This window comes from Pelodiscus sinensis, chromosome 13 (genome assembly GCF_052426305.1).
Source record: "Pelodiscus sinensis isolate ZL-2025 chromosome 13, ASM5242630v1, whole genome shotgun sequence".
NCBI lineage: Eukaryota > Metazoa > Chordata > Testudines > Trionychidae > Pelodiscus > Pelodiscus sinensis.
In genome coordinates this window covers 17,852,195-17,879,982 of record NC_143064.1, presented here as the reverse complement: position 1 = coordinate 17,879,982, position 27,788 = coordinate 17,852,195, and the positions used below count along the sequence as shown (strand labels likewise).

Sequence of the window (27,788 nt, the reverse complement as noted above, 5' to 3'; positions counted from 1 at the left end):
CTAACAAATATCAGTGATGGCAATAGATCTTTTCTTAGAAACACCTCTGCATTATTTGCAGGAAAAAACTTGGTAGCTACCAATGTAGCAGAAAAACAGAAGAAAATGTCCACACACAAAGCAGTCTACTTGTTCAGTTCTCAGAGAGCTTTACATTTACTTTTTTAAATAATTTGTCACAACTGAGTAATAGTTTGTATACAGTTGAGTTCTCAATCAGATGGTGGTGATGGGAAAATTCATTAGCTTTCTCTTATATTTATACATTCAGGTATTGGGAAATTAAATGTTGCCTCATTCAAGAATAATACAGCATACTTATATGTGTTCCTAGACATAAATTGACAACCGGTATTCTGCAGCTGTGTTTCTTCCACGTGTCTGATATTTTACAAAGAGGTAACTATTCAACTGAGTATCACATGGATTTTGAAATTTCAGTAATTTTGTATTAAATATGAAGGGAGTGTCCTGAGGGGTTACCGGGGGAGAAGGGCTATAGCAACCCTCGGGCCTCCTAAACTACCTGCGGTGGCAGGAGCTACAGGAAAGTGGAGTACAGGAGAGTGAGTGCACCCGCTGAGTCTGCTCCACTTTCGCATGGCTCTTACTACCATGAGGAGGACAGGGTCCCTAGTGCTGCTACTTCTCCCTGCCAGGCACCCCTGGGAAATCCCCGAGTCCACTCCTCAGGGAATGGGGTAGAGAGGGTATGGTGGTTGTAGGCAGAAGAGACGCTTGGGGGATGGGAACAGAGAATTCCCTGTTCCCTCTTCCCCAGCCTGCCCGAGTCCTGGGCCAGATTGCGTAACTTCTCTGGCCAAAGGCTGCCTATGGGCTAGGAGTTTGAGACCCCTGCCCTTAATGATATTCAAATCAAATAAAGCGACGAGGAGTCCTGTGGCACCTTATAGACTAACTGAAGTGTAGGAGCATAAGCTTTCGTGGGCAAAGACCCACTTCGTCAGATGCATGTAGTGGAAATTTCCAGAGGCAGGAATAAATATGCAGGCCAGGATCAGGCTGGAGATGATGAGGTGATCCAATCAAGGAGGATGAGGCCCACTTCTAGCAGCTGATCTGGAGGTGTGAATTCCAAGAGAATAGAAGCTGCTTTTGTAGTTAGCAAGCCATTCACAGTCTTTGTTTAATCCAGAGTTGATTGTGTCAAACTTAAAGATGAACTGAAGCTCAGCAGTTTCTCTTTGAAGTCTGGTCCTGAAGTTTTTTTGCTGCAGGATGGCTACTTTTAGATCTGCAATTGTGTGTCCAGGAAGATTGAAGTGTTCCCCTACAGGTTTTTGTATGTTGCCATTCCTAATATCAGATTTGTGTCACTTCCACGAGGAAGTGAGGAGACAGATTGACAGAGCCAGACGTGTACCCAGAAGCCTCCTGCTACGGGACAAGCCCAAGAAAGAAACCAACAGAACACCACTGGCCATCACCTATAGTCCCCAGCTAAAACCTCTCCAACGCATCATTAGCGATCTTCAGCCTATCCTGGACAATGATCCCTCGCTCTCACAGGCCTTGGGAGGTAGGCCGGTCCTTGCCCACAGACAACCCGCCAACCTGAAGCATATTCTCACCAGCAACTACACACCGCACCATAATAACTCGAACTCAGGAACCAATCCTTGCAACAAACCTCGGTGCCAACTCTGCCCACATATATACACCAGCAACACCATCACAGGACCTAACCAGATCAGCCATACTGTCACTGGTACATTCTCCTGCACATCCACCAACGTAATATATGCCATCATGTGCCAACAATGCCCCACTGCTATATACATCGGCCAAACAGGACAGTCCCTACGTAAAAGAATCAATGGACACAAATCTGATATTAGGAATGGCAACATACAAAAACCTGTAGGGGAACACTTCAATCTTCCTGGACACACAATTGCAGATCTAAAAGTAGCCATCCTGCAGCAAAAAAACTTCAGGACCAGACTTCAAAGAGAAACTGCTGAGCTTCAGTTCATCTTTAAGTTTGACACAATCAACTCTGGATTAAACAAAGACTGTGAATGGCTTGCTAACTACAAAAGCAGCTTCTATTCTCTTGGAATTCACACCTCCAGATCAGCTGCTAGAAGTGGGCCTCATCCTCCTTGATTGGATCACCTCATCATCTCCAGCCTGATCCTGGCCTGCATATTTATTCCTGCCTCTGGAAATTTCCACTACATGCATCTGACGAAGTGGGTCTTTGCCCACGAAAGCTTATGCTCCTACACTTCAGTTAGTCTATAAGGTGCCACAGGACTCCTCGTCGCTTTTGCAGATTCAGACTAACACGGCTACCCCTCTGATACTTCAAATCAAATAATAATTTATATTTACATGATAATGCCTAAAAAAAGCAAAGAGCAGTTTTTTTAAAAAGTCAGTAAGGAAACTAGGGCCTTGTATTTTTTTTATCTGTATAAGCTGTAAACACTTCCCTCAAAATAAAGCAAAGGGTAGTTCTAAGCATTATGAACATACACAATTGTATATCTTCCCATTGATGTTACGTTAGAGAGATCTGCTAACAAGTATAGTCAGAAAAATGAGGTAAATACATTGAAAAATGTATTGATGGGTCTGAAAAAGCTGTAGATTTCTGTCTCTGTAAATTTTATTGATCATAAAAATGATGGCTGTACTCCTTTAAATTATACTGTGCACAGTAACATCACTCATTCTTTTAATAGTTTGAATGCATTCTCTTACAAAAGCTTTAAAGGCTTCCAGTAAGACAGAATACTTATAACTATAAATTGACAAATTCTTTTCTCTACTCACTGGTACAGATAAGCTATACAAGTTCAGCAAAGTATTAGAACCTTGGAAAGTAGGGCTAATACAAATCACTATCCCTAAATCCCAGAAGACACATGATAAAATGGAAGGGAGCATCATACAGTCCATTTTTATATAATGTACTCAAGTGGCACTATTCTGGTTTGGCCTCCAGACTTGTATCATAAAATATTGCAAGCTATCAAGAGCAAATGTATAACAGCTAATAGTCAGCCATAGAAGGCCATCCATTGTAGAAAGATCTATTAATAAAGTTACTTAATACTTTCATATTTACATTATTTCTGTAGAACTATGCTAAGAAAAATAAGTATTTCAGGATGATTCATAGTGCCGTGTTCCATTACCTATAGACCCCTTTTAAAACCTTTAAAGCTAATGAATTTATAGCATGAAGGCCAAAACTTGAATAAATATCACTCAACACAAACTCACCAATAACAGGGGAAAAGTTTTATTTTTTAATATCAAAGAGTAGCTTTTACCTATTGCTTCAATCATAACTTAGCTTCCAATCAAATTTTCTTGACCTCTAAAGAAATCAGAAGTGACTACCATGCTACTTATAATTGTCTGGCCCGTGTAAAACTGGCCAACATGCTGAATTCATAAGCTCTAATCTGTTAAGAGAGTTAGAGCATCCACTTTGCCACGGGTTCTCGGTCTTTTCCTCTCTGAGCGTCCCTGTTTCTCCTCCTTCATCCTATAAAAACCCCACAGCCCACCTATGACACCACAACTGTTTTTCTGCATAGTCCGTAGATTAAAAGCTGTATTAAATGAATAGATACAGTTACATACACATACACACCAGGACAATATAGGTGCAAAATTTTTAAAAAATAATTTATTTTTATGTAGTCAGTGTGAAACTTGTTGCTGATACTGATCAACTATTCTGTCAAGAGGTGGGGTTATCTTTGACAAATATGCTTCATGTCCTCGTCAGTGTTTATCCTGGTTCAATACTTTGTTTTCATTGATATCCTGGCTGAAAATCCAGTTTCACGTAAGTAGATGGTACTACAGGGGATCAATGTTACAGAAGTCGTGATATATTCATTGGCACACTCCCACCAAAATGTCTCTCATCGCATTTCTCTGAAGCTGGTTTTAAGGGAGCTGTGTGATGAAATGTCAATGAGCTTTCCTAACAGTTTTGATAGGACACTGATGGAAGCTTGCTTCAATGTTCTTACTAAAGGGTTTTGTAGTCCATGTGTGCGTACTGGCTTGTTATGTTATGTGTTCAGGAAAATAAATATTAAATTTGTTAAGCAGACTAGATGGATGTGCTGCTAGCTGAGGTTTAATTACATCAAAATCAACATGTTGTTTCTGGATAGAATGTGAGAGTTCATAGTAGTAGTATCCTTACAGACAAGAACTTTTTTCTTTTGAATACCTCAATTCTTTCATGCTGGGTACTAAAATTAGTGTTCCTACTGTGCATAGTTTCATTCGGCTTATTCATTTCACTGAATATGTTTGAGTTTTGTGAGCTACAAATCATCTTCCAGCACTTCAGCAAGTTCTGGATTCTTATCAGCTAAGAAAGTAGTACATAACTCTTTTTTGGGATTAAATATATTGGCAAGTATTTTGCGTCATGGTAGCCACCTCACCTCTCTATACATGAGCAAGGAACAATGTTCTGCACTCACTTCCTCACAAAGTGATGTAAAGCATCTATATTTTTTGCTCTGTATTTAATAAAATTAATGAGTATTACTGCTGTGTTCTGAACATTATGAAGAACCGGTTCAGTATCTTTCACAGCAAGCTCCCCCTGGTGTAAAAAGGAGTGTGTCCAAATAGCATGAGGTGCAACAGCCTTAATTGTTTGCTCAGCATCAGCTTGCTTTCCAGTTATTGCTGCAGCTCCATCAGTACAGATCCTGGGGCAATTAGTCGAACTGATTTTTACTGAAATCATAAAATCATCTAGCAATTTTAATATTGTCTGAGTTTGTTGTTGTCTTGAGCTCTTTGCAAATAAAAAAATCACATCACCTTCTCAGTGTTCTTCATTCATCATGGTGATTGAACTTGTTGAAGGAACTTTGATATCATCATCCTGTGAGTTTAGAACCTAATGGTTGATTTAAGAATTTAGCAACTTGTCCTGTACCTGCTGAAAAAGTTCCTTTACACCAGGTAAATGAAGCTAAGTAATCTGCAAAGCTGGCATCAGACTCACTCGAGTCTAACTAAGGAGTGAACCCTTACATGCTGATCTCTAGGGGCAGTACTAACACCAAAGCCTGAGCTCCAATTCCAAGGGCAGGGGTGGGCAATAATTTTGGAAGGGGGGGCCACTACACAAATTTCATAAGTGGTCGTGGGCCAACCCGGAAAGGACGGGGCGTCTGGTGGAAGGGCGAGGCCTTCAGCAGAAGAGGTGGGGTTGAGAACTACCCTGCTGGGTACGGTGGCCTTATTTTCTGAATCAGCTGCAGCTAGTAAGGAAATTAGGAAACAGATTAAGTTTTAACTTTCGCATGTTAGTTTTCAAACTTCAAAGGTTTTAATGTTTTCTTTATTTATGGCAGGGGAGGGGAACCCTTTTTTGGTTGGGGATCTCTGACCCTCAAAAAAATCAGTTGCGGGCCACACAAGTGAGAAGCAAAAAAACTCCTACAAACCCCCGCAATGCTCACTGATGTGGCCCCAACTGAGACACCTCACTCCTCTGGTGCCTCACGGGGTAAGGAGAAGGGAAGGACACCCCGGGGCATTTCAGTCACATGTCCCCAGGCTGCCCTAGAAGCTGGAGGTGCCGCCGACTGGGGTTGGCCCTGGAGGCATTGCTACTGCACCCACATGTCCCGGGGTCGGCCCTAGAGGCACCGTTCACGTAACCACGCGGCCCAGGGCCGGCCCAGAGGCATGTTACCCCGGCCCCGGGCCAGCCCCAGAGGTGTCGCTACCATGGTAAGGGTCAAGGAGCAAGGGGCTGGCCAGTAGCTGGCAGATGAATTAGTGGGAGGAGTGCCTGCTTCCCACAACAGGGGTCTGGCCTTGCCACACTCACCATCGCTGCACTTCCCTGGCCGTGACACTCAGGAGAGGGGCATGACCACCCTGCACTCACATGAGCTTTAGGGCTTCCCATAGACCAGATTTACTTTTCTGGGATTCTGGAGTTAGTGGATTTTATGGACATACTTAGGCTCTAGGGAAGGGACAAAAATGAGGGGTACAGTACGAGACAGGACTGCCAACAAGTAGGATGGGGTTCGGTGCAGGATCTGGGAGGAAGCTGGGGTGCAGAAGCAGGCTGGGAGTAGTGTGTCTGGCCAGGTGGAGGGTGTAAGAACAGGGGCAAGCTGAGGGTGCCGGGTCTTGTGGGGGAGGGAAGTGATGGGATTGGGCTGGGAGAGGTCTGGGCACGAGGGGGACTCTTACCTGGCTTTGTGCCCCCTTGCAGCAATGGCTGCAGAAACCACGCTGTCCTGGCCACCCCAAAGGGAGGCCCCGCTGCCGCGGTCACATGGTCCTGGAAGCCGGAGACACCTCTGCCACAGCTACGTGATCTGGGGGCTGGCCCCGAGGCACAGTGTCCACCGGCAACCACGAAGGCCAGAGGTGCTGCTGCCACGGTCACATAGCCTGGGGCCAGCCCCAGAGGCTGGAGGTGCCACAGGCTGTGCCGGAGGCGCCGTGGCCACGCAGCTTGGGGCCAGCCCCGGGGCATTTCAGTCACATGTCCCCAGGCTGCCCCAGAAGCTGGAGGTGCCGCCGACTGGGGTTGGCCCTGGAGGCATTGCTATTGCACCCACATGTCCCGGGGTCAGCCCTAGAGGCACCGTTCACGTAACCACGCGGCCCAGGGCCGGCCCAGAGGCATGTTACCCCGACCCCGGGCCAGCCCCAGAGGTGTCGCTACCATGGTAAGGTGGCCCAGGGCCAGCCCCAGAGACACTGCTACCATACCCACATCGCCCGGGGCCAGCCCCAGAGTTGAACTGCCATAGGGGTGCCACTTCCGTGGCCATGCGTCCTGGGGCTGGCCCTGGAGGTGCCATGGCAGCAGCACCTCCAGTCTCCGGGGCTGGCCCGGAGGCATGCTACCATGGCCCAGGGCCAGACAACCTGGGGCCAGCTCCAGAGACACCACTACCACGCTCATGCATCCCAGGGCCATGCATCCTGGAGCTGGCCCAGACCATATGGCCACTGCAGTGTGCCTCTGGGGACAGCCCTGTGCCACCTGGCCATGGTAGTGGCACCTCTGAGGCTGGCCATATTGAGGAGCCTCAGCCCCAGTGCTGCCTCCTCTCCAGATCACGGGGGGAGGGGGCTGCATATGCAGGTTAGGGGGCGGGGCCTGAACTTGCTCACAGGCCAAATCAAAGCCCACGATGGGCTGGATCCAGCCCGCTGAGAGGCTTTTGCCCATCCCTGTCCTAGGGTATGGTCTTAGCCTTCAGCCCTCTGAAGAACGGGTGCTGGGGCTTGAGACTTCAGCCCTGCGCATAGGTGATGCATGGGAGGAGGCACAAAGGGTCACATGACCCCCAACACTGTGGAGAGGAGGAGCAAGGGGCTGGCCAGTAGCTGGCAGATGAATTAGTGGGAGGAGTGCCTGCTTCCCACAACAGGGGTCTGGCCTTGCCACACTCACCATCGCTGCACTTCCCTGGCCGTGACACTCAGGAGAGGGGCATGACCACCCTGCACTCACATGAGAGAAGTGGAGCGACACAGCCAGGGTAGCAAATCAAGCTAGAGCCACATTGCTCTGCCTGCCCCATAATTGCTTGTGAACATGGGGGGAAGTGGACTCCTGCTGCCAGTGCCAGCCCCCCAACCCTGCTAGTCCTCTAGGCTAGATCATTTGGTGATTGGGGACGAGGCAAGAAGAGGAGAAGCCTAGGGCAGAGGTGCGTTCTCCTGGGCTGGGAGGGGGAGTCACGTGGCCAGTGGTTCCCCTGTTCCCCACATCACCCCGGCCCTCTGGCTCCCAAGTTCAGCCCTGTGTCTGCCAGCTTTAGCTCTGCAGAGGCATCAGTTCTTGGTGCTTTCGGGCTTGACGCAGTCATCAAGGGAATTCCCTTTTGTATCTGCTGCAGCAACATGTTGGATCATACTGTTTGGTCCACAGATACTAAGATCTTAAACTGGCATCCATTTGGGAGAAGTTGTCATATATGCCCATGTCTGTTGTCATCTTATCCAGAAGTTTAAGGCTGGAAAGACCAAGTAGGATGGCTCTGTTTTTTTTAATAGCTATTTTATTAAATTTCACAAATGTGAGCATTTCAGTATCTTAGAAAATATAACTTTAAAGTCATTATAATGTAAAGAGTGAATTGATATTTAGAAAATGTATCTACAAATAGCACAAAGCAATGCTATAATTATAATAGTACATCAGAAATTTTAAAAAAAGATATGATAGATCACCCAAACAAAAACTCTGCATGTGTTCTAGTTATTCAGTTCTCTTTTAAATGGTTTATTTTATACAATTGCTGCAATTGTATCTTTGGGTGTCATTATATGATAGCATTTAAAAATGTCAGTGTATTATAGTACATGGAGTTTTGATAATGTAAAATCTATATTATGTAGTACAACATGGAGAATGGTGCCTTATTCATGATGCTTTTGTTCCAAACTGATACTACTCCAGTAATCAGGCTCTCAAGTGAAAATGTGAATGTTGCACTATATTACAATGTAAACAATGAAAAAAAATCAGTATTTAAAAAAAAACACTTTTATTGTGAGAACTTCTGAAAGAGTGAGTTAGCACTCCAGGAGCACACTTTAATAAAGAAGAAAGACTCCAACATTTTTTTAGGTGTGCAAAGTTCACACAGAGCTTTATTGAACAAATACAAACTATAGCTGAAGCTCATTGGAAGATGAGCCACATAGCAAAGTTAAAAAGTATGTGTATAGGAGTTTCCTAGTGATTAATCACTGCCTCTTTTTCTCCCCTCTCCAGTAAAACCTTTTCTGAACTGTAGTTCTTTTTGCCTAAAAGACTCTATGTTGTCTCTCCATTTGATATAAAGGAACATTTTGAAGTAATAAGACTTACAGATGTCTTCTGATAAAGATCTTTGTTTAACATCTAGCTGACCATCATTAGTAGCATCAACCACAGAAGTGTCTCAGCATAGCATTATATATTCTTGTGTGTTTGAAACATTGGAGCCAAAGAACACATCCCGTTTTTTTCTTTTCTTTTTTTTAATGACATAAGGCTGAAAATCATTACAGGGCTGTAGTCTTTAGAGTGAAAATAATGGATCAAACTCTGTGCTCGTTTAACTCCTCTGAAGTAGTTATGCCAGAATGAAATATAGCCAATATATTCTGAAATTTAAAGTAGTCTGATTTTGAATCTCTGAGCACTGTTCACGGCTGCCATTGAAGTCAATGAGAAGCAAGGGCACTTAACCCTTCTATTGACAGTCTCAAGGGAATCTCTGTGACCCAACCTATCACAACTATTTTCATACATACTCCATTACATGTTTTCTTTTAATTCTTAATAGCAAATCTACTAGGTTAATTCATATCCATTACACACATACCCGTTTCAGAGGAGGCAATCACAAAGCATTTCCTTTGGGGGAAAAAAACCCTTTTCTTTGGCTAAAGTGTGGTTAGGTTTCTGTAACTTCTACCCCACCATTCTGTTTTAGACTGATAGTCTATGTGGAATAGATACACTTTTATGCAAGCTCACTGGTGAAACTTCAATATCTCTGGGTATGTCTATACTACAACGTTAATTCGAACTAACTTAGTTCGAATTAGTTAATTTGAACTAAGCTAATTCGAACTAACAGATCCAGACTAAAAAACTAGTTCGAATTAGCGTTTTGCTAATTCGAACTAGCATGTCCACATTAAGTGGACCCTGAACGGGGCTTAAGGATGGCCGGAAGCAGTGCCGGCAGGGCATCAGAGGAGAACTTAGAGCGTGGAGATGCTTTCCCAGGCTAGCCGAGGGCTGTGTTTAAAGGGTCCCGACCCCCACCCCAGACAGACAGTTTTCAGGGGTGCCCCGCTTGCAAAGCAGTCCTGGCTTGGAGTGCCCGGACTACCCACACTGGGCACATCACACCACTCGGCCATCAGCCCGGCTGAACTTGCCACAGGCTGCCATCTGGGGAGAGGGGGCAATTGGGGGGCTGCAGGACAGCTTCCACCCCCAGAAGCCCGCAGACCCAGCCCAGTCCTCCCCATCGGGGGCTCGTGCCCCATTCCTCCCTCACCTCCTTCCACTTACCCTTCCCTAGCCCCTCTTCTTGATGTACAAAATAAAGATAACGTGTCTTCCAAAATGGAATCTGTCTTTATTGAACAAAACTGGGGGAGACTGGGAAAAGGAGGTGGGAGAGGGGAAGAGAGAGGCTGGGAGGGGGAGGGCAACTAAAATGATCAGGGGTTGGGAACAGGTCCCATATGAAGAGAGGCTAAAGAGACTGGGACTTTTCAGCTTAGAAAAGAGGAGACTGAGGGGGGATAGGATAGAGGTCTATAAGAGCATGAGTGGGGTGGAGAGGGTGCATCAAGAAAAGTTCTTCATTAGTTCCCATAATAGAAGGACTAGAGGACACCAAAGGAAAGGAATGGGTAGCAGGCTTCAAACTAGTAACAGAAAGTTGTTCTTCACAAAGCAAAGAGTCAACCTGTGGAACTCCTTGCTGCAGGAGGCTGTGAAGGCTACAACTAGAACAGAGTTTAAAGGGAAGTGAGCTCAAGTCATGGAGGCTGGATCCATGGAGTGGTATTAGCCAGGGGGTAGGAGTGGTGTCCCTGCCCAAGGTTTGTGGAAGGCTGGAGAGGGATGGCACGAGACAAATGGCTTGGTCACTGTCTTCGGTCCATCCCCTCCAGGGTCCCTAGGGTTGGCCGCTGGCGGGAGACAGGCTACTGGGCTAGCTGGACCTTTGGTCTGACCCAGTACGGCCATTGTAAGCTCAGGGCTCAGGGTCGGGGGTCTCACTGGACCCCCTTGATTCTCTTGCACACCTGCTCCTGGGTGGCCAGGCTGGCAGCTCTCCTGCCCTAGACGGCCACTTTCCTGTGCCTAGTGCAGAGATCGTGGACGAGGTCCACGATGTCTGCACTAGCCCAGGTGGGTGCCCGCCTCTTGCGGTCCCGGGCAAGCTCCCGGGAGCCGCCAGCCTGGTCCCGGGAAGAGGAGGAGGGCTGGAGGGCATCGGGTGGGTGTCTTGATCCGTGCCAGTTTCAGGGTCTGCTGGCTGGGTCATGGCAGGCTTGCACCTGGCACGGGCACCGTAGACAGCCTGTGCCCCTTTAAGGGCTCCGGGGCTTGGAGGGGGGCAGAAGAGTTTCCCTGGTGTTGGCCAGAGTGGCCACCAGGGAAAGCTGGGGAGGGCTAGCCTCCCACTAGTTCGAATTAAGGCGCTACACACCCCTTAATTCGAACTAGCTAGTTCGAACTAGGCTTAATCCTCGTAAAATGAGGTTTTCCTAGTTCGAACTAAGCGCTCCGTTAGTTCAAATTAAATTTGAACTAACGGAGCACTAGTGTAGCGCCTATGAAAGTTAGTTCGAACTAACATTCGTTAGTTCAAACTAACTTTGTAGTGTAGACATACCCTCTGTCATTTAGGGTACTTCTACCCAGCAACATTATTTCAGCATAACTAGCTTTATTTTGAGATTACTTAGTCCGTGTCTACACAGCAGGCAGTTATTTTGAAATACTGTCAAACTGAAGGGCGACTTACTCTGACTCCTGTAACCCTCATTGTACAAGGAGAAAAGGAAGTCGGAGGAAGAGTGCTCTATTTCGAATTAAGTGCTGTGTAGATCCTCAGAATTTCGAAATAAGCTATTTCAAATTAAGCTATGCAATTGACATAGCTCAATTTGCATAGATTATTTGGAGTTCAGCCCTGCTATGTAGATGCACCCTTAGAGATTATGGTAGGCAATTTAGCATTTTATATTGGAAAGATTTCCAGAAAAGGGAGGCACTGTATTGCATGTATAATTTGAAAATCCTTAACATCTTAATAGCTTGTACAACAGACACATCCTGCACATTACATAGCTAGAGCAATGGTCCTCATAAAAGCTTTAAAATGAGAATTAAACTGCAACCTGAATTTTACAACCATCGTATTTCATTTGTAAATATGGTTAGATTTAATATGTTGAAGAAAAATAGCATGAATAAATCTTTCATAGTATTAGGAAAGGGTTACCATTCTTATTTTTCTAACTCTCCTTGTGTTAAAGAGGCACGCAAATTAAATTACAGGCTATTAAAATGTGTAACGGATATGAATTAACCTAGTAGATTTTCCACTAAGAATTAAAGAAAATATGTAATGGAGTATGTATGAAAATAGTTGTGATGGGTTGGGTCACAGAGATTCCCTTGAGACTGTCATACTACTGAGCCCACCTACCAGTCTTCTCTCTAACCTTTTCCATCCATGTGGAGAATATATATTTTATGTGCACTGAAATATCTGTGAATGTGTACCACCAGGAGAAACACAAACCTATCTGTGGATACTCGACTAATCAGCTGGGTGACACTGGAATCTCCCCTGACTGGCTGCACAAGTACACAGCTTACAGGGAACATTGCCTCTTACCTCCTTTTTGGGGTGCCCCTCCATCCTGTCCTGCTGAGTCAGAAGCTCTGGGCTTCCACAGCAAAACATAAGAGTTGGAGTTACAGCCTACAGCAAAGTAACACACACATTCGGAATAGATCAGCTGGGAAGGTACAGTCAAAGGGACTTGAGACAGCACCCTTGTGCACATCTCCAATGGGATCAAACTCCATATAAATCCATCTTACTCTATACAAATGTTTTACTCATAGAAAGCTCATAAAGTTCACTCCCTTTATCAATTAAAGAGAGAGATGCACAGCCGTTGTTCTTCCTCCCTTTCTCCCTCCCCCCCCCCCACTAACTATTGTTTATACTGGATTTAATAATAAATTCAAATTATTTTAGTAAATGTAAAAAGTAGGATTTATGTGGTTGCAAATGATAACAAGCAGATCAAAGTAAGTTAATAAGCAAAATAAAACAAAACATGCCAGCTAAGCATAATACAATAAGATAATATGTTACAAATAATCATTTCTCACCCTAATTCTTATTTCAGGTAAAGTCCTTCTCAGGACAGAGCTGAATCTTTTTTCTGACCTGAGTCCAGCAGCTTCTCTCCACCCCCATCCTTAGAGTTCTTTTTTTTTCCCCCAAGTATTATATGTGTCCTCTCCAAGTGGGGAGTTGTCTGTGAAGGCAGCTGAAAACAAATGTTGTTTGATTCCCATTTCTTATATAGAATTTCCCTAGGGCAAAAAGTCTTTGTTCACCCCTGTGAAAGAGTACAAGAGTCAAAATGGAGTCCAGTACCATCTGGCACAGTCACATATCTTTGTACAACCAGACATAATCCAGGTTTACAGGAAAAACAAGACTATTCACAGATCATTGTCTTGCATAAATGGACGTATGTCATCATTCTAACTTCATATACAAGAATGATAGATGCACACAAATATAATATACACATTCAGGGAACAGGTTACATGCCTCAATTTGCACTAAGCATATTCGAATTATGCCTATTAATATTCAAACATATTTCCATAAATAACATAGAGGAGCAACATCGTAGTAGTGAACTTAATTTATAACTGTATGTACTTCTGTAGAAGTTCCTTGAAATGGAGTTCCGTGTTTCATACTCAAAAAAGATTGACAACATAGTAGGACCAGAAAAAGGCAAACAAACCTATAAAAGAAAGGAATTTCAGGTTAAAGATGGAAGGCAGAAACATTAAGATGTGTAAGAAAAAAAGAGAAAATAATATTGAAAATATTATGTCAATACATAAATCAATTGTATGATCTCATTTATAGTACTAAGTTTTGATCTGTTCATCCTATTCCAAAAACAATATTGCAGAAATAGAAGGGGTTCAGAGATGGGCAACATATGCTTTGTTGGGTCACAAGACACTCACACGTAAGCATGCAAACCGTGTCTTGTAAAATGTACTTTCATAGAATGGTAAACCTTAAATGTAAATTAAGACTGAGAACTTCAAAATTTCGGGCTTAAACACAGTAACAACTAGTGTTACATTGTATGTCTTCAGTACACACATTTAATTATTTTGTAATCTTAGGCCCTGATCCTGAATGAAATGCAGGATCAGGGTCTTGGTCTATCATCTTCCCCTAGCCTTGGTATTCATCTTTGTTTTTCTTGCTATACCTTATCTTTTTCAATTATTTATTACATGTCTTTCCGAGTTGTGTGCAGTGCTTTGTTTGTGATTTCTTGAGATCTCTTCTCATTGTGCTCTTCCATATTTATCCATTCTAGTGTTTTTGTTTTTATAAATAAGATTTCAGGGGTGTTCATTCATCTCCACTTGATAAACTATTGTAATTCTGATTTTATCCTAGTAGGTTTAATATCCATGGAACTTTAATAAGAAAACTAAATTCTTAGAACACATGTTGCTATTTAATTAAATAATAGATTGCAAGCTAATTCAAATTCAATTAGTACATATTTGGTGAAGAAATATGCCAATAAATAATGAAATTAGGGGCTGAAAAGAATTAAAATACTTACAAAGCATTCCAGATTAAATGCAAAACTTTTAAACTTCATTACTTTTTAATATATTCTCTTTTGAATACTTCAGTAGCTAGCAATACAGGCTGGTGTCAGCAAACGCTATAACAGGTTAGTTACCCATTTCTCATTTTGTGGATGCAGAATGTATAATAATATATTCTTCAAAAGTGCCATGAAAATAATTCTGGCAGATTCCTAGCTGTACTCAAAATAATTTTCAATCAATAATGAATGAGCTACGTACGGAATAGCTTTCCATTATGTTATGAGGTCGGAGAGGAAGGCTCGTATCTTGAGCTTATAGCATCACCGTTTTACAAACCCGCCTACAAATTGGAAAAAAAGATCTGGTTGACTTTTACCCCAATTTCTGCATCTTCCCTCCCAGAGTTTACATTTAATTTTAAGGCTTTTAAAGAGGAGATTTTTTTTTCTTTTAGAATATACCAGAATTAACCATTGGTCAGATGTTTTCAGGGAATTTCTAATGCATTTTGTGTAATCTAGTAGACAAATAAATACTACAGACCCCTCATCCCTCCTTTCTGCAAGCACATGCAATTATTTTTATGTGAGGTTTATCAGAAGACGAGGTGGAAATTCTTCATTGAGATTCTTGTTAAAATATTGGGAGCTCATCACTGTTACATTTTTAAAATATTCAACCCTTGTATTAGAAGAGAATTGAGGTTGGCAACCAGGTTGTGCAAAATATTACTCCACTTACAGTCCAAACATGCCATAAAAATGACATTGTACTATGAAAATCTATACTACTAAATCAATCCCATGTTTAAAAACCTTTACCCTATAAAAACTATAAATCCTACAATAAACTTACAACCCAAGCAAAGGACAATATTTTAAAAGGAGAGCTACTCCCCCTGAAACAAGATAAAAAAATACGTAACATGCTCTATGATCTTCTCCATCATCTCTTCAGCTTTGCTTTACAACATCACCACCTGAATCACTAGGCAGAAGTTAAGAATTAATGTTTCAAAGGGTCTTATTTCTCCCTTAGTTTTCTCCATAACAATTTAGCTATATGGCCTCTGATTAGGTTATTTTCATGTCATATTAGCCAACTGCCCTTCAATAGGATTGATCAAAGGCAAAGTAAAAACATCTGCCAAAAAGCCAGAACCAAACTCTGATAAGAAAAGGTTAAGTGGGTAAGAATCCTATGAGATGTTATCTTAAAAGAAGCAAAATTATGAAGAAATAACTTCCTTCTTTAATAATACTGTCATCACAAGATTCTCACTCTTGGGGTATGTCTAAACTACATGCCTCTGGCGACAGAGGCATGTAGATTAGGCTACCTGGCATAGGCAAAGAAGCGGGGATTTAAATAATAAATAATAAATAAATAATAAATTTAAACAAGGCTTACAGTGGGGATTAGTGAAACGAGGTTTACAGGATCAGTCGGCAAAGGCTTCCCCAGCTGACTGATCCGTGTCTAGACTACCACGCTGTGCCGGATCAGCGGATCGTCGGCACAGTGCTGCGGCCATGTTTATTTTAATGAAGCGGGAATTTAATCCCCGCTTCATTAAAATAAACATGGCTGCCGCACTGTGCCGACGATCCTCTGATCCGGCACAGCATGGTAGTCTAGACACAGATCAGTCAGCTGGGGAAGCCTTTGCCGACCGATCCTGTAAACCTCGTTTCACTAATCCCCGCTGTAAACCTCGTTTAAATAATCCCCGCTTCTTTGCCTATGCTGGGTAGCCTAATCTACATGTCTCTGTCACCAGAGGCATGTAGTCTAGACATACTCTTGAAGAGTAAGTAGCTTAAACATATCTCCAAATAAAACCTGAATTAATTACCACGGCAGTAAGCAAAGCAGAGTGCCTAACACAAAGCAACGTGAAAATGTTTATTTTTTGTATACCTCCAAAAAAACAACAAAGAGATGTTTAAGCAAGGAATATTCTCAGAAAACATATTCCTCAAAGGAATATTCTCAGAAAACAAATTTTTTCCCCCAAATTTGTTCTCATGACATGAGGAATTCTGAGAAATAAACTCCTTTGGGACATAGAATTTGGAAGCAGCATATCTGAAATGTATTCTTCCATCACTAATCACCCTACTGGGGTGGAATGAATTTTCTGGCAGATTTGAAGTGCCTCTTTCCCTATCACATGGAACTGAACAAATGAGGCCAAAAAGCACCTCTCCTAACTTGAACACTAATGCAAGTTTTTCAAGAGGAGCATAATCTGAGCCTAAATACTGTAAGAGAACATTTTGAGCTGAAGTCATATTTTGTAGTTCTGTTTTAGGCAAACCAGTAACTTCTATCATGCTCATGAATATATTGAAAACTAATTATATGCTGTATTTTCATTTTGTGGATGGACTCTTTGATCTCCCAAGAAATTAAAATATGTGAATGGTATTCTATCATTAACAAATAAGAACGAAAACCAGTATTGCAATGGATAGACAGCATTACGTGAAGAATAACAGGAGGATAAAACTTTAACAGCTAAGCCAATTCCCATATCATACACACACAAGTTAGGTGCTTGTTGGTTTTAGACAAATTTCCATGTATAATTTTACTTCTGAGGTATTTAAATGATTTTGTAAGAAGTTAGTTTGCACAGTCTACTGTGCATTTAGCGCTCTAAGGAATCATTGGTATGCAGATTTAGACACAAACATTGTTTTATCACAAGCTACATTTTTCTGTGATATAAAAATAAAGTTAATGAGATGTAGACTTAGTCTCAAAGTAAGTAAAATAAAAATAACTTCAACAAATTAGAAACAGTCTATAAAAAACTCATTAGAAATTCAAGGCCAGATTTTCAGCTCAAATTGATGAAGTTGCACCAATTACATCAACTGAGGTTCTGTTCCTAAATCTTTCTCTCTCTCAGATTTTGAATTAGGGTTTTATACGATATAGTCACACAAAATGCTGACAGATATAGAGTTTAAATACCTCTTATCCATCTCAGTAAAGTAGAATTCCCCTGGGAATATGATGCACATATAAATTTTGAGTACTAGTATTGTTGGTGCAAATTCTGTCCATCCTCCACAGGTGCAGAGACATCAGGCAAGTGAAAACAGATAGTACCGTTGTACAAAAATGAACAGGATTTTGCGACCACATAGATAGTATAAAATGTATATATGGCATAGAACAAACTGTGCTCTGTGGCAGCGGTCTATGTGCCAGCACAGGAGTAAGGCAAAAGGAGAAGTAGTTGGGCTGGAGGATACATTGCTATGTGGATCCTACAATGTTTCTACCCATCACCTGCAGAAGGAGCCATGCAAGATCTTAGTATTTACTGCATCTTCAAGCACTCAAGCACCTCTTTAGATGAGGCCACCATTATCTTTGATTATAACTTCCTTAAAAAATAGTCCCTGTCTCCTTTTGTTTGTACTCAGCCAAATACACTGCCAGCACTTAAACTTCCAAGTGACTAGAGAGAAGCTATCTAATTGGCTGGGCTTAGAAGCATGATTTGAACTACTCTTTCTAATTGTGAAAGCTGATGCTTTGTCCAGTGGCCATCCTGATTCCCTCAAAATGTGTCCCTTTTTGGAAATGTCTATAACCAGCTGTGATGGGTTGGATCACAAAGATCCCCTTGAGACTATCACCTGATAGGTTGATCACAACCTTGAGCCTAACTGCCTGCCCTCAGGAGTGCCTCACCGCGCTGTCCTCCTGAGCCAGAAGCTCTGATCTTCCCCCAGCAAAAGCACAGAGTTGAGATAATAGCTCCCCAGCAGAGTAACACAGACAAGGAGAACAGTTCAGTTCTGATACTTAACACAGCACCATGAGGCACAGCCCCAGTGGAACCAAACTCTCATAAATTCACCTTACTTTGTATAAAAGTTTTACTCATAGAAAGCTCATAAAGATTGCTCCCTTTATCAATGAAAGAGAGCTATGCACAGCTGTTGTTCCCCTCCCTCCCCCCCAGGTAAAAATATTTATAAATGAATAAAGCTATATGTATTATAATAAAAACAATGTATTAATTATAACAAGTGGGATCTAAGTACAATCAAAATAAATTACTATGCAAAATAAAACAAAACACATCAGCTAAGCCTAAAGCACTAAGAGAAATTGTTACAAATCATAATTTCTCACCCTAGTTCTTATTTCTGGTAAAGTTCTTCTCAGGCCAGAGCTGATCTTTTTATTTCTTACCTGTGTTTAGCTGCTTCTCTCCCATCATTAGAGTTCTTTTCCTTCTAGGTCCTTTCATGTATTCTATTATGGTAGGGAGCAGTCTGTGAAGCCAACAAAAGGCCATCATTGTTTGCTTCCCATACCTTAAATAGAATTTTCCCAGGGTGGGAAGTCTTTGTCTTTCCATGGAATATGATGCGCAAGTAAATTTTTAATATAAATGTTGTGGGAATATATGTCCTCCACAGGTGCCACAGGTTTTCAGGCAGTTGACACATCTACAATACCACCCAAAAGCTCTACTAGTAGTGATTGGACAACTGGAATCCATAAAACTTTACGCTCCACTAAATGTAACTCCCCAGTCCCTGATTGGGTAAAGTTATGTTATTTAAGCCAGAGAGAGAGAGAGAGGAAATTGTTTGTGCAACTGGGTGAATTCTAGCTGGCTGCTACTTTGCACCCTGCCTTCATGCGTGTCTCCTGAGACCTACCTACCTGACTTGTCTTTGGCCCCTTCTTTCTTGACTGGTGCCTGATTTTTACGGGTCTTCTGTTCCCTGCCCCTGGTCTCTGACTTTTGATTTGACTCTTGACTCTGGCTCTTGTTCCTCTGGTTGGGGCAATGTGGGATTAGCATTTTGGTGTCATTAGGAAATTGACTCCATATGTCACCTGCTATCTAAATCAATTGTCACTGTTCACAAAAGACCAATTTCCAGTATGAAAACAATTCATCAGTCTCAGTTCTTAACAAAATACTTAGTGAAAATGGAAAATTCTGGGGATCATCAGAATTCCACTCTAAGTAGAATTGGTAGAGTGAGATGCTGGTACGGGGGGTGCAGGGGAACCCTCTTGGATTTTTGGAAATAGCAACAAAAAATTCCGGTCATCTGAAGAAGTAGGCCGTGCCCATGAGAATTCATGATACCATCTACATGTTTTGTTAGTCTATAATGTGCTACCAGTTAAGTTAAGTTAAAAAAGTTACTGTGTAACAAATACATACAGCATATGTTCCATCCTCATAGGGTATGTCTATACTAGCTCATTAATTTGAGCTAGGTAGGCAAATCAGGCAACCGGAGTTGCAAATGAAGCCCGGGATTTAAATATCCCGGGCTTTATTTGCATGTTCCCGTTTGGCCGCCATTTTTAAATCCCCCTTAGTTCAAACGAACTGCCCGCGGCTACACGCGGCAGTTTAAAGTTAATCTGAACTAAGTCCTTAGTTCGGATTAGCTGTTACTCCTCGTGGAAGCAGTTGGAGCAGTTGTGTTGGATTATTTCAGCTCCCATTTTAAGTTAGTGGCTATGTTACTTTTCTCTGTGGGCAGTGGAAGTTCCTCAGTCATTATGAGAGTCCTTTCAAAGCCCATTTCAGTGCTGTGCCTCCTCACACCCCAGCTGAGAAGCCTTATACTAGAACTGACTGTGTAGTTAGCAGTGAGAAAGAAGGGGCAGTAGACAGCAGAATGTCCCTCTGCAGGGGGAAGCTAAACTGGTTGGATCGTTTCTTCCTAATGACTGTTCCTAGGGTCCTGCTTCAGACCAGCTCCTGCAACATTTCCATTCCTGATCTGCTTGCTACTATGCAAACTGAAATTTGCAAAAGATTCTATCTTGTGTAAAGGAATGTGTACCATGGAGGTAAAATGTCTGTCAGAGGTGCATTAACCTTGCACATATGTCTATATGACAGGCTCATAGAATGGGATGTTTGAGGGTCTAAAAGCCCTAAGAGCTCTTCCCTTTTCTTTGAAAGGAAACTCTCTGGAATTTGGAAACTCTCCAGATCAATCATTGTGACTGTGTGTTCAAATGGTGTGAAATGTAGGATAAAGCTAGCAGGTTTCACTGGGATAAAAATTATGCAAACACAAAAACGTATGTCCTCAAAGGGGGCAATAATGTATTACTTTAAAAGTCAGTTAAACTCTGGATGGGTGAAAAGTTTTCTGGCAGCAGGAAGACTAGCAAATGTGAGTCACCAAATTAGGGGCTAGCAGTGGTTCGTGTTTGTAGCACCATAGATCACTGGCAGGAATGAATTCAGATTTTGTTGTCTATTTGTTAGTAAATCAATAGTTACAGCAATTCTGAAAAAGTAATGGCAGCATCTTCACACTGTCTGTGGGATTTCTTGCTAAGCTTCTCATAATTTTTCTCCTGACTCTCTTGCTCCTGCACAATAGATTTTGGAGTCTTTCCTGTAGATATAGGTTCTTATTGCCCCTTCAAGGCGGCAGCAGCAACAACAACAGCAGGAGGACACTCCTTGTTGTCTTGGGCAACTACGGTTCTAGCAAGTAACAGAACGGTGATTATACAGACACAACAGCCTTTCCTTAGAGCTCCTACTAAGAGTTTCTTTACTTTCCAGTCTGATCTGATGTTGAATGCCAGGTCCTCTTTTAAATACCACAGAACCTTTTCTCCAGGTATATGTCATATTTCCTCACTGACATATGGAGCTTAACCTTTTCCCAGGCCTAACTGACAAATACATTAACATAGCAGTGTAAATCTGTTAACCTTATTTCCTGGGAGATGTTTATTACTTAGTGGTTTTGAAGAGAGCTTGATTAAATTATTCTCTGTTTTGATTTGGTAACCTGTTTTTTCCACGGGTATTTTCTTAAATGGGGTTTCTGTACTGTAGCTCAATGTCACTCTGATTTATGTGTTCAAATTCCATGACAAATTATGAGTGCTTCTTCATTTATTTTAACCAGTGAGCACTGAAGAATTTACATATAAATTCAAATCTGTGAATATTCTTTTTTTCATAAGATTTTATATGAATTCATATGTTACAATACAATTTTATAGACAGACTGAAATTAAATCTCTTGTACATCTTACTGTAATCCTGTTAAATATAATGCCATGGTTTTTTTCTTGTTGTTTAAAATAGTAACTGTATGGATTTGATAGTCTTTTTTTTCTGGTTTGCTTTTTTTTAGATATGCCGGGCAGCCCACATAACCAGTTCACATTCAGACCACTCCCACCCCCTCCACCACCACCACATGCATGCACCTGCAGCAGGAAACCACCTCCAACAGCAGATTCTCTCCAGAAAAGATCAATGACAACCCGAAGTCAACCCAGTCCAGCTGCTCCAACCCCTCCATCCACTACGCAAGATTCTGTACACCTGCATAACAGCTGGGTCTTGAATAGTAATATACCATTGGAGACAAGGTATATATAAGCAGAGTCTACTTTTCTTAAGAGTTTAAAATAGGGGGTGAGGACTGAGGAGGAGTTGAAAAAATAATAGGAGAGAAAGAATGGCTTTGTAGTTCAGAACACACAATGCTTTTTCCTATGATCCCATGGTATCATAAGCATTATTATCATCATTTTATTAGTTAACATAGATCATAGATCAAAAGCATATATAGAAAAGTGTGTGGAGGGGAGGGGTAATTGAACTCCAAAGATGTGTTCAAGAAGTGCACACTGTGTGCTTATTAGTTGTAGATTTGCACACACACACATCTATGTATCCATGCAGCCCACTCTGTATTTGCCATAGAAGCATCAATGAATCTCCGCAAGAAGGCCATGCCTCAGGGAATCACTGCAGACTGTAAGTTCTGAAAGCATTCAGCCTTGCAGTCTTTGACTACCTGAAAAAAACCCACTTGTGAAAAAATTCCCCAAAATTATTGAAGACATCCTGGATGTTTATGTACAAATATGCATTTGCAAAAGAAGGCCAAAATGGTTTGAGGTTGCATAACATTCAGTTGATGATTTGAGGCCTGATGCGGCTTCCAAAAGAAATATTGAAGTCAAGGATTGAAACTTGGATAATTTTCTTGTACAATATAATCTGCAAAATAATAATCTGAATAAAATACATTTCCAGTTCAGAAGGACTCTGTAATGTAGGGAGCCAAATTCTGTCCTCTAAGGTAAATGCATGGCTATCCTTGACTTTTTTGGCTTAAAGCTGTTAATCTGAATAACTAGTTTTATTACTATTAAGTAGTAGTGTGCCAACCATTTAGATCCTGTCTAGTTGTCAATCTGACTCTTGGACAAGCTTACAGACCTCCTGAGTAAATTAGTTACTGAGTTTTGCACAAGATTCTCCTTCCCCACATGGAACATTGTGGGTCTAAATCTGAGTAGACTTGGCTGGTGTTTCTATTCGGTTTTCAGGTTTATTCAAAACACTAAGAAGTGATCTATTTACCCCACATGTACTGAAATTGATTAATTTGACATGAATTTAACACTAACAATTTAATATAATGGATACTTTCACAAAAGCATTTTCCTTTCAAACATACATGTTCAATTATTTAACTATTATCAATGGGCAAAATTTGATGGTCTTGCAATGAGATGAAATTGTTTTGGCTTTCCTCAGAACTAAATGTGCAACATACTTTTTTATACATTCTGGCTGCTACAATATACCAGTGTCACTTTGTATAAGTTACTATCTTCTGAAAAGATGTGAATTTGTACTGAAAGGAGGTACTGATTTAATTTTGATTATAATTACTTTTTGAGTTAAGACTACAGTATATTACGTGCTTGAAAAATGAATACCAGTCAAGGAATGAATGGGTCTGTCAACTCCACCAGGTGAAAGCACAATTTTTGGTAAAAAGAATGGCTGTTTTCAAATTAATACATGATATGGCCCCTGTGATATTTTTCTAACGCTTCCATTTAAAATTTACATTTAATCATATTTGTCCAGATTCACCCACATACCTCCTGTAACCTGACAAGATAACATCTTTAAATTATATGTAAAATACTTACCAGAATTTCATAGTGTAGGCTTTTATATAAAAACTGAGGCCAAAGAAAGCATGTTTGATTTACTCTGAAGTAATTCAACAGTGTAAGTCGAAGAAGAAATTCAGCTATGGAAAATAATTGGAACACATACCTCCAAAATATGTATATTTCATGTATTCAGAACATATACCATTAATTTCCAATCAGCTTCCATTACCGCATAGATCATTTTTAAAAAAATTAACATAAGATGGTTGATATCAGAATTTCTGATTACACTGTTTTCAGGATGAAGGATCTCCAGTGGTTTTTGTGAGGAAGGATTGATATTTAACTAATATTTCACTGATATTATATTGCCTGTTGTCCTGATCAGTGCCTCATAAACACAATGGAACTTTTCAATTGACTTCAGCAGGCACGGACCAGGTTTTATGTAGCCTTCCTCCATCATAATAATTCATTGTTTCCTCTCTAGACTTCCCTGTTTGGAGACAGATCTTTAGTAATTTAACTGTACTCCCTTTTCAACACACTTTATTTTCAGTGATTTTCTTTACATTGGATATGAATTATTCCCAGAAAGAGCATTATATAATCCAGGAGTGGGCAAAAGGGCCTCTGTGGCCTGCGGAGGCTCTGTCTTTCCCCTACCTCCAGGCCAATTAAAGGCTGGTTTGGAGGGAAGTGCATGAAGTTTCCTCCTCCCTGCCAGGAGCACGCGGCACTTTGAAGCACCATATGCTCCTGGCAGGGCAGGAGGAGACTTCGCATACTCCCCTGCCCCCAAGCCCTGATTGTCCTGAGGAGTGGGGGGAGCGCGCAAAGTTTCCTCCACCCTGCCCCTGCTCTGCGAGCAGCACACGGCACTTAGAAGCACTATGTGCTCCTTGTAGGGCAAAAGGAAGCTTCGCATGCTCCCTTGCCCCCAGGCCCTGATTGGTCTGGTGGTGGGGGAGCACGGGAAGTCTCCTCCGACCACCAGGGGCATGGGTGCCTATGGGAAACCTGGGAGGGCAAAGGAGCTCTCCCATCCCCAGACTAATTATGGTCTGTGGGTGTGGAAACCCAGAAGCATCTTAGCCCCACTTCTTGTGTTTGAGGCCCTGACCCCTTCCGCTGCAGCCCTGGGCCACTTCAAAAAATTTTTAAGTGCTCCCTGGCAAAAAAAATTATTGTCCACACCTGATATAATCTAATTGGATAGATTAATTAATTGATTACAGTGCTATGCTCCATGTTGGGGATTCATAATGAAGAACAACCTATAGATTCCTTTTTCTTGAGTGTCAGAGTCTGGAAGCTTTCCACTTTCAATGTTCCCAGCCCAAGGATTGGTAACGGCTGTCTTCCTTGATTTCCAGTGTCCTCTAACAGTTGGCTACAACTTCTTAGGAATCTCATGGGGACTGTAGGCCTGTGGCATGGACTATTCACAGCTGTTCTCTAAGATAAATCTGGGATTCATTGAAGTAGTAAGTCATAGCTTCATGGTCACTAGTCAGAAAAAGCCTATGACACCGGGGTTGATAACTTTTTCAAACCAAAGAGCCAAACTACATCAACATTCAGAGCAAGTGGTCAACAAAGTTTCATATGCATGACTGAAAACAAACAATTTAATATTATTAATATTATTTAATATTATTGATAATTGACATGATTAATAATAGCATAAATGAAATATTATACTCACAGACTTTATTTAAAAGGACTTCTGCTGCTGTATCTTTTCATACATTTCTTTGAAATTTATATCATAATTGGTCAAATCCAGCTTCATGCATGCATTCAGGCTGTCTTCTATCAGTCTTATGGAAGGGGGCTGGGAATATGGGGGTGCATGAGTTTGGGGATGTGGGGGTATGAGATTCTCAGGGCAGAAGGTTCAGGTGTATAATGGGATCAGGGCTGGGACTTGAGGGGGGGTGCGGGTGTTATGATGCTACAGCCAGATGGGGGCTTGTTGGCCAGGCTTCATTTTTAAATAAAGTAAAATATTATGCCCAACACAAAAGTTTTCAACATTGTCTTTATTCATGTTAGGGGTGGGGAGCCACTGACTCACAAAAAAAAGCAGTCAGGACCACACAAGTGAGAAGCAAAAAATCAACCCCTCCAAAAAACCCTAACCCTTACTGATGTGGCCCCCAACTGAGACACTTAACTCCCCTGGTGCTCCAGCCCTATGGCAGGGAGGACTGAGGTTCAAGGTCTCAGGCCAGATTAACTCTTCTGGGGTTCCAGGGTTATTGGATTTTGTGGGCCTTCCTTACACTCAGGGGTGGAGCCAAAAATGAGGGGTGGGACAGAGTGGCCAGTGAGGGAGGTGGGGTGTAGGATCTGGGTGAGAGGTAGAATGCAAGAAGAGCAGGCTGTGGGTAGGTGTTTGGGCAGAGGTCTGGGGGCAGGAGCAGGGTGCGGGTGGGTGTCTGGGCAGGAAGCAGGAGACAAACTGGGGGTGCAGGGTCTCAGTGTGGAGAGAGGGGTAGGGGATGTAGGGTCACAGCAGCACTTACTTTTTTTCCCAGTATCTGTATCAGGGCATATTCATTGTAACAGTCACTCTCACATGGCAGCCAATCACTGCTCCACACGGGTACAGAATAAGAGCCGAGTGGAATGGAGGCCACGCCTCACCAGGAGTGCAGGGAATCCAGGCAGCGACTCTGGGCAGGCTGGCCAGGATCAAGCCTGCTGGCACCAGGAAGAAGGTGCTTAGGGCTGTGACGGACTCCAGCAGCCCCGTGGGGCTCTCTGGTGGGGGTCAGAGCACAGTGTGCGTGGGCAGCATGAGTCAGGAGCAGAACATCATGAGGAGCCGTAGGAACACGGCCATGGCAGCAACAGATCCTTCACAGGCAAGAAGGCGGCTGGGTCTGCTTTTGCCTCCCAGGCTGCTCTTAGGCTCTCTGTCCCAGATATGGCTTCCCGCTGCTCCATTGGCCGGATTCTGGACAATGGAGCAGTGGGAAAAGTCTGCAGACTTCTTTGTTCTTGTCCCCGGGGGTGCTCCACATTAGGTCGATGTGCTACTGCCGAGCCTCAGAACAGAGATTTGATAAGTGTCCCTGGGAATGCGCATGCGCGCACCAGCAGCCACACACTGATAGATTGTAGGCCTTGCGCATGCCTCCGGCTACAGAAGGACTCAGCAGTGCTCCCTAGCTTCTTCTCATCTGCATGATTATATTGCTTGAAAAACAGTTTAATTTTCTTGTAGTAATTAATTAGGTAGTTAGTTAGTTTTTAAAAAAGAAATCCTAGATTAGTATAAGGGATTTCTTTTTCTTCTCTCCCAGTTAATCCCTTCCAGCAGTTCCTGACTGCTTTCACAGACATGCCTGTCTCACTGGGCTTTAAGTGCGGCATCTCATATAAAGACCTTATTCCAATATCAGATGGTCATTCACGATGTGTCCGTTGCCTTGGAGAGCAGCATAACTCTAAAAAATGTCCTAAAATTGTGGGTGCGGAAAGACAGAGACCTCTACCTCAAATTATTTTTACTGGAAAACTCTCTTAGGCCAGCCTCTGACCCAGGCCAACAGCCTGAGGAACATAAACAGAGAGGAACCAAAAAGCCTGCCAGAAAGTAAGCCTCCTCAGCACCTCAAGGGGCTATGGCACCGAAGCAGCCGTTTTCCTTACAGCCAATGCCGAGGGCAACGGTGGCACTGCACCTCAGCATGTATGGCACTGTGGGTATCTCCAGAGCCCCCAGCATGGTTAAATAGCGGACATGAGCTAAATCGCTGTCTGAGGCATCAGGCTTTAAGTTGCCTGCCTCATTAGCTGCAGCATCATCTGGCACTGACGCAATCTTGCCGACACAGCATGAGAGTGGGGCGCCACCCATGTTAACAGGCACCTTAGCTTCCACCACAGAGGCGCTTGATGTGGTGCAAGTTTCCTCAGCACCGAGTCATGATTTAGCGTCTCAAATAGCCTGCATGCCTCCCACTATGGCATCGACAATGCCTGTTGGACGTTACTTATTAGTTTCATCAACTTTTAACTCACCATTTGTAGACCCTGAGTGCTCTCCTGCTATTTTAATATCATAGGGTGTGTCTAGACTACAGAGTTTTGTCGACAAAAGTGGACTTTTGTCGACAAAACTATACCTGCGTCTACACTACCGCTGAGTTCTGTCGACATAATGTCGACAGAACTCAGCAGTTTTGTCGACGCTGGTAAACCTCATTTTACGAGGCATAATGCCTTCTGTCGACAGAGTTCTGTCGACAAAACTTCTGTCGACAAAAGGCTGTAGTCTAGACGTACCCATAGAGATCACTTTCTCAGGAAACATTTTAATCCAAATCAGTTGAATTCTCTAGAGTTTTTTCACCAGAGAATTCTCCTTACACAGATCAGAGTATTTACT

At 42.5% G+C, this 27,788-nt stretch overlaps 1 protein-coding gene across 4 annotated transcripts in view; it reads left to right on the top strand.

Moving 5' to 3' along the window:
• TENM1 (teneurin transmembrane protein 1) overlaps nt 1–27,788 on the top strand; it is a 744,434-nt gene that overhangs the window by 454,164 nt on the left and 262,482 nt on the right. For 3 of the 4 annotated variants that reach the window (XM_089781839.1, XM_089781838.1, XM_089781840.1), the window contains one exon: nt 21,595–21,835. In XM_089781839.1, coding sequence (XP_089637965.1) covers nt 21,595–21,835 — 241 coding nt within the window. Of the gene's footprint in view, nt 1–21,594; nt 21,836–27,788 lie in introns of those variants that run through there. The other variant, XM_089781841.1, reaches the window with a different exon arrangement.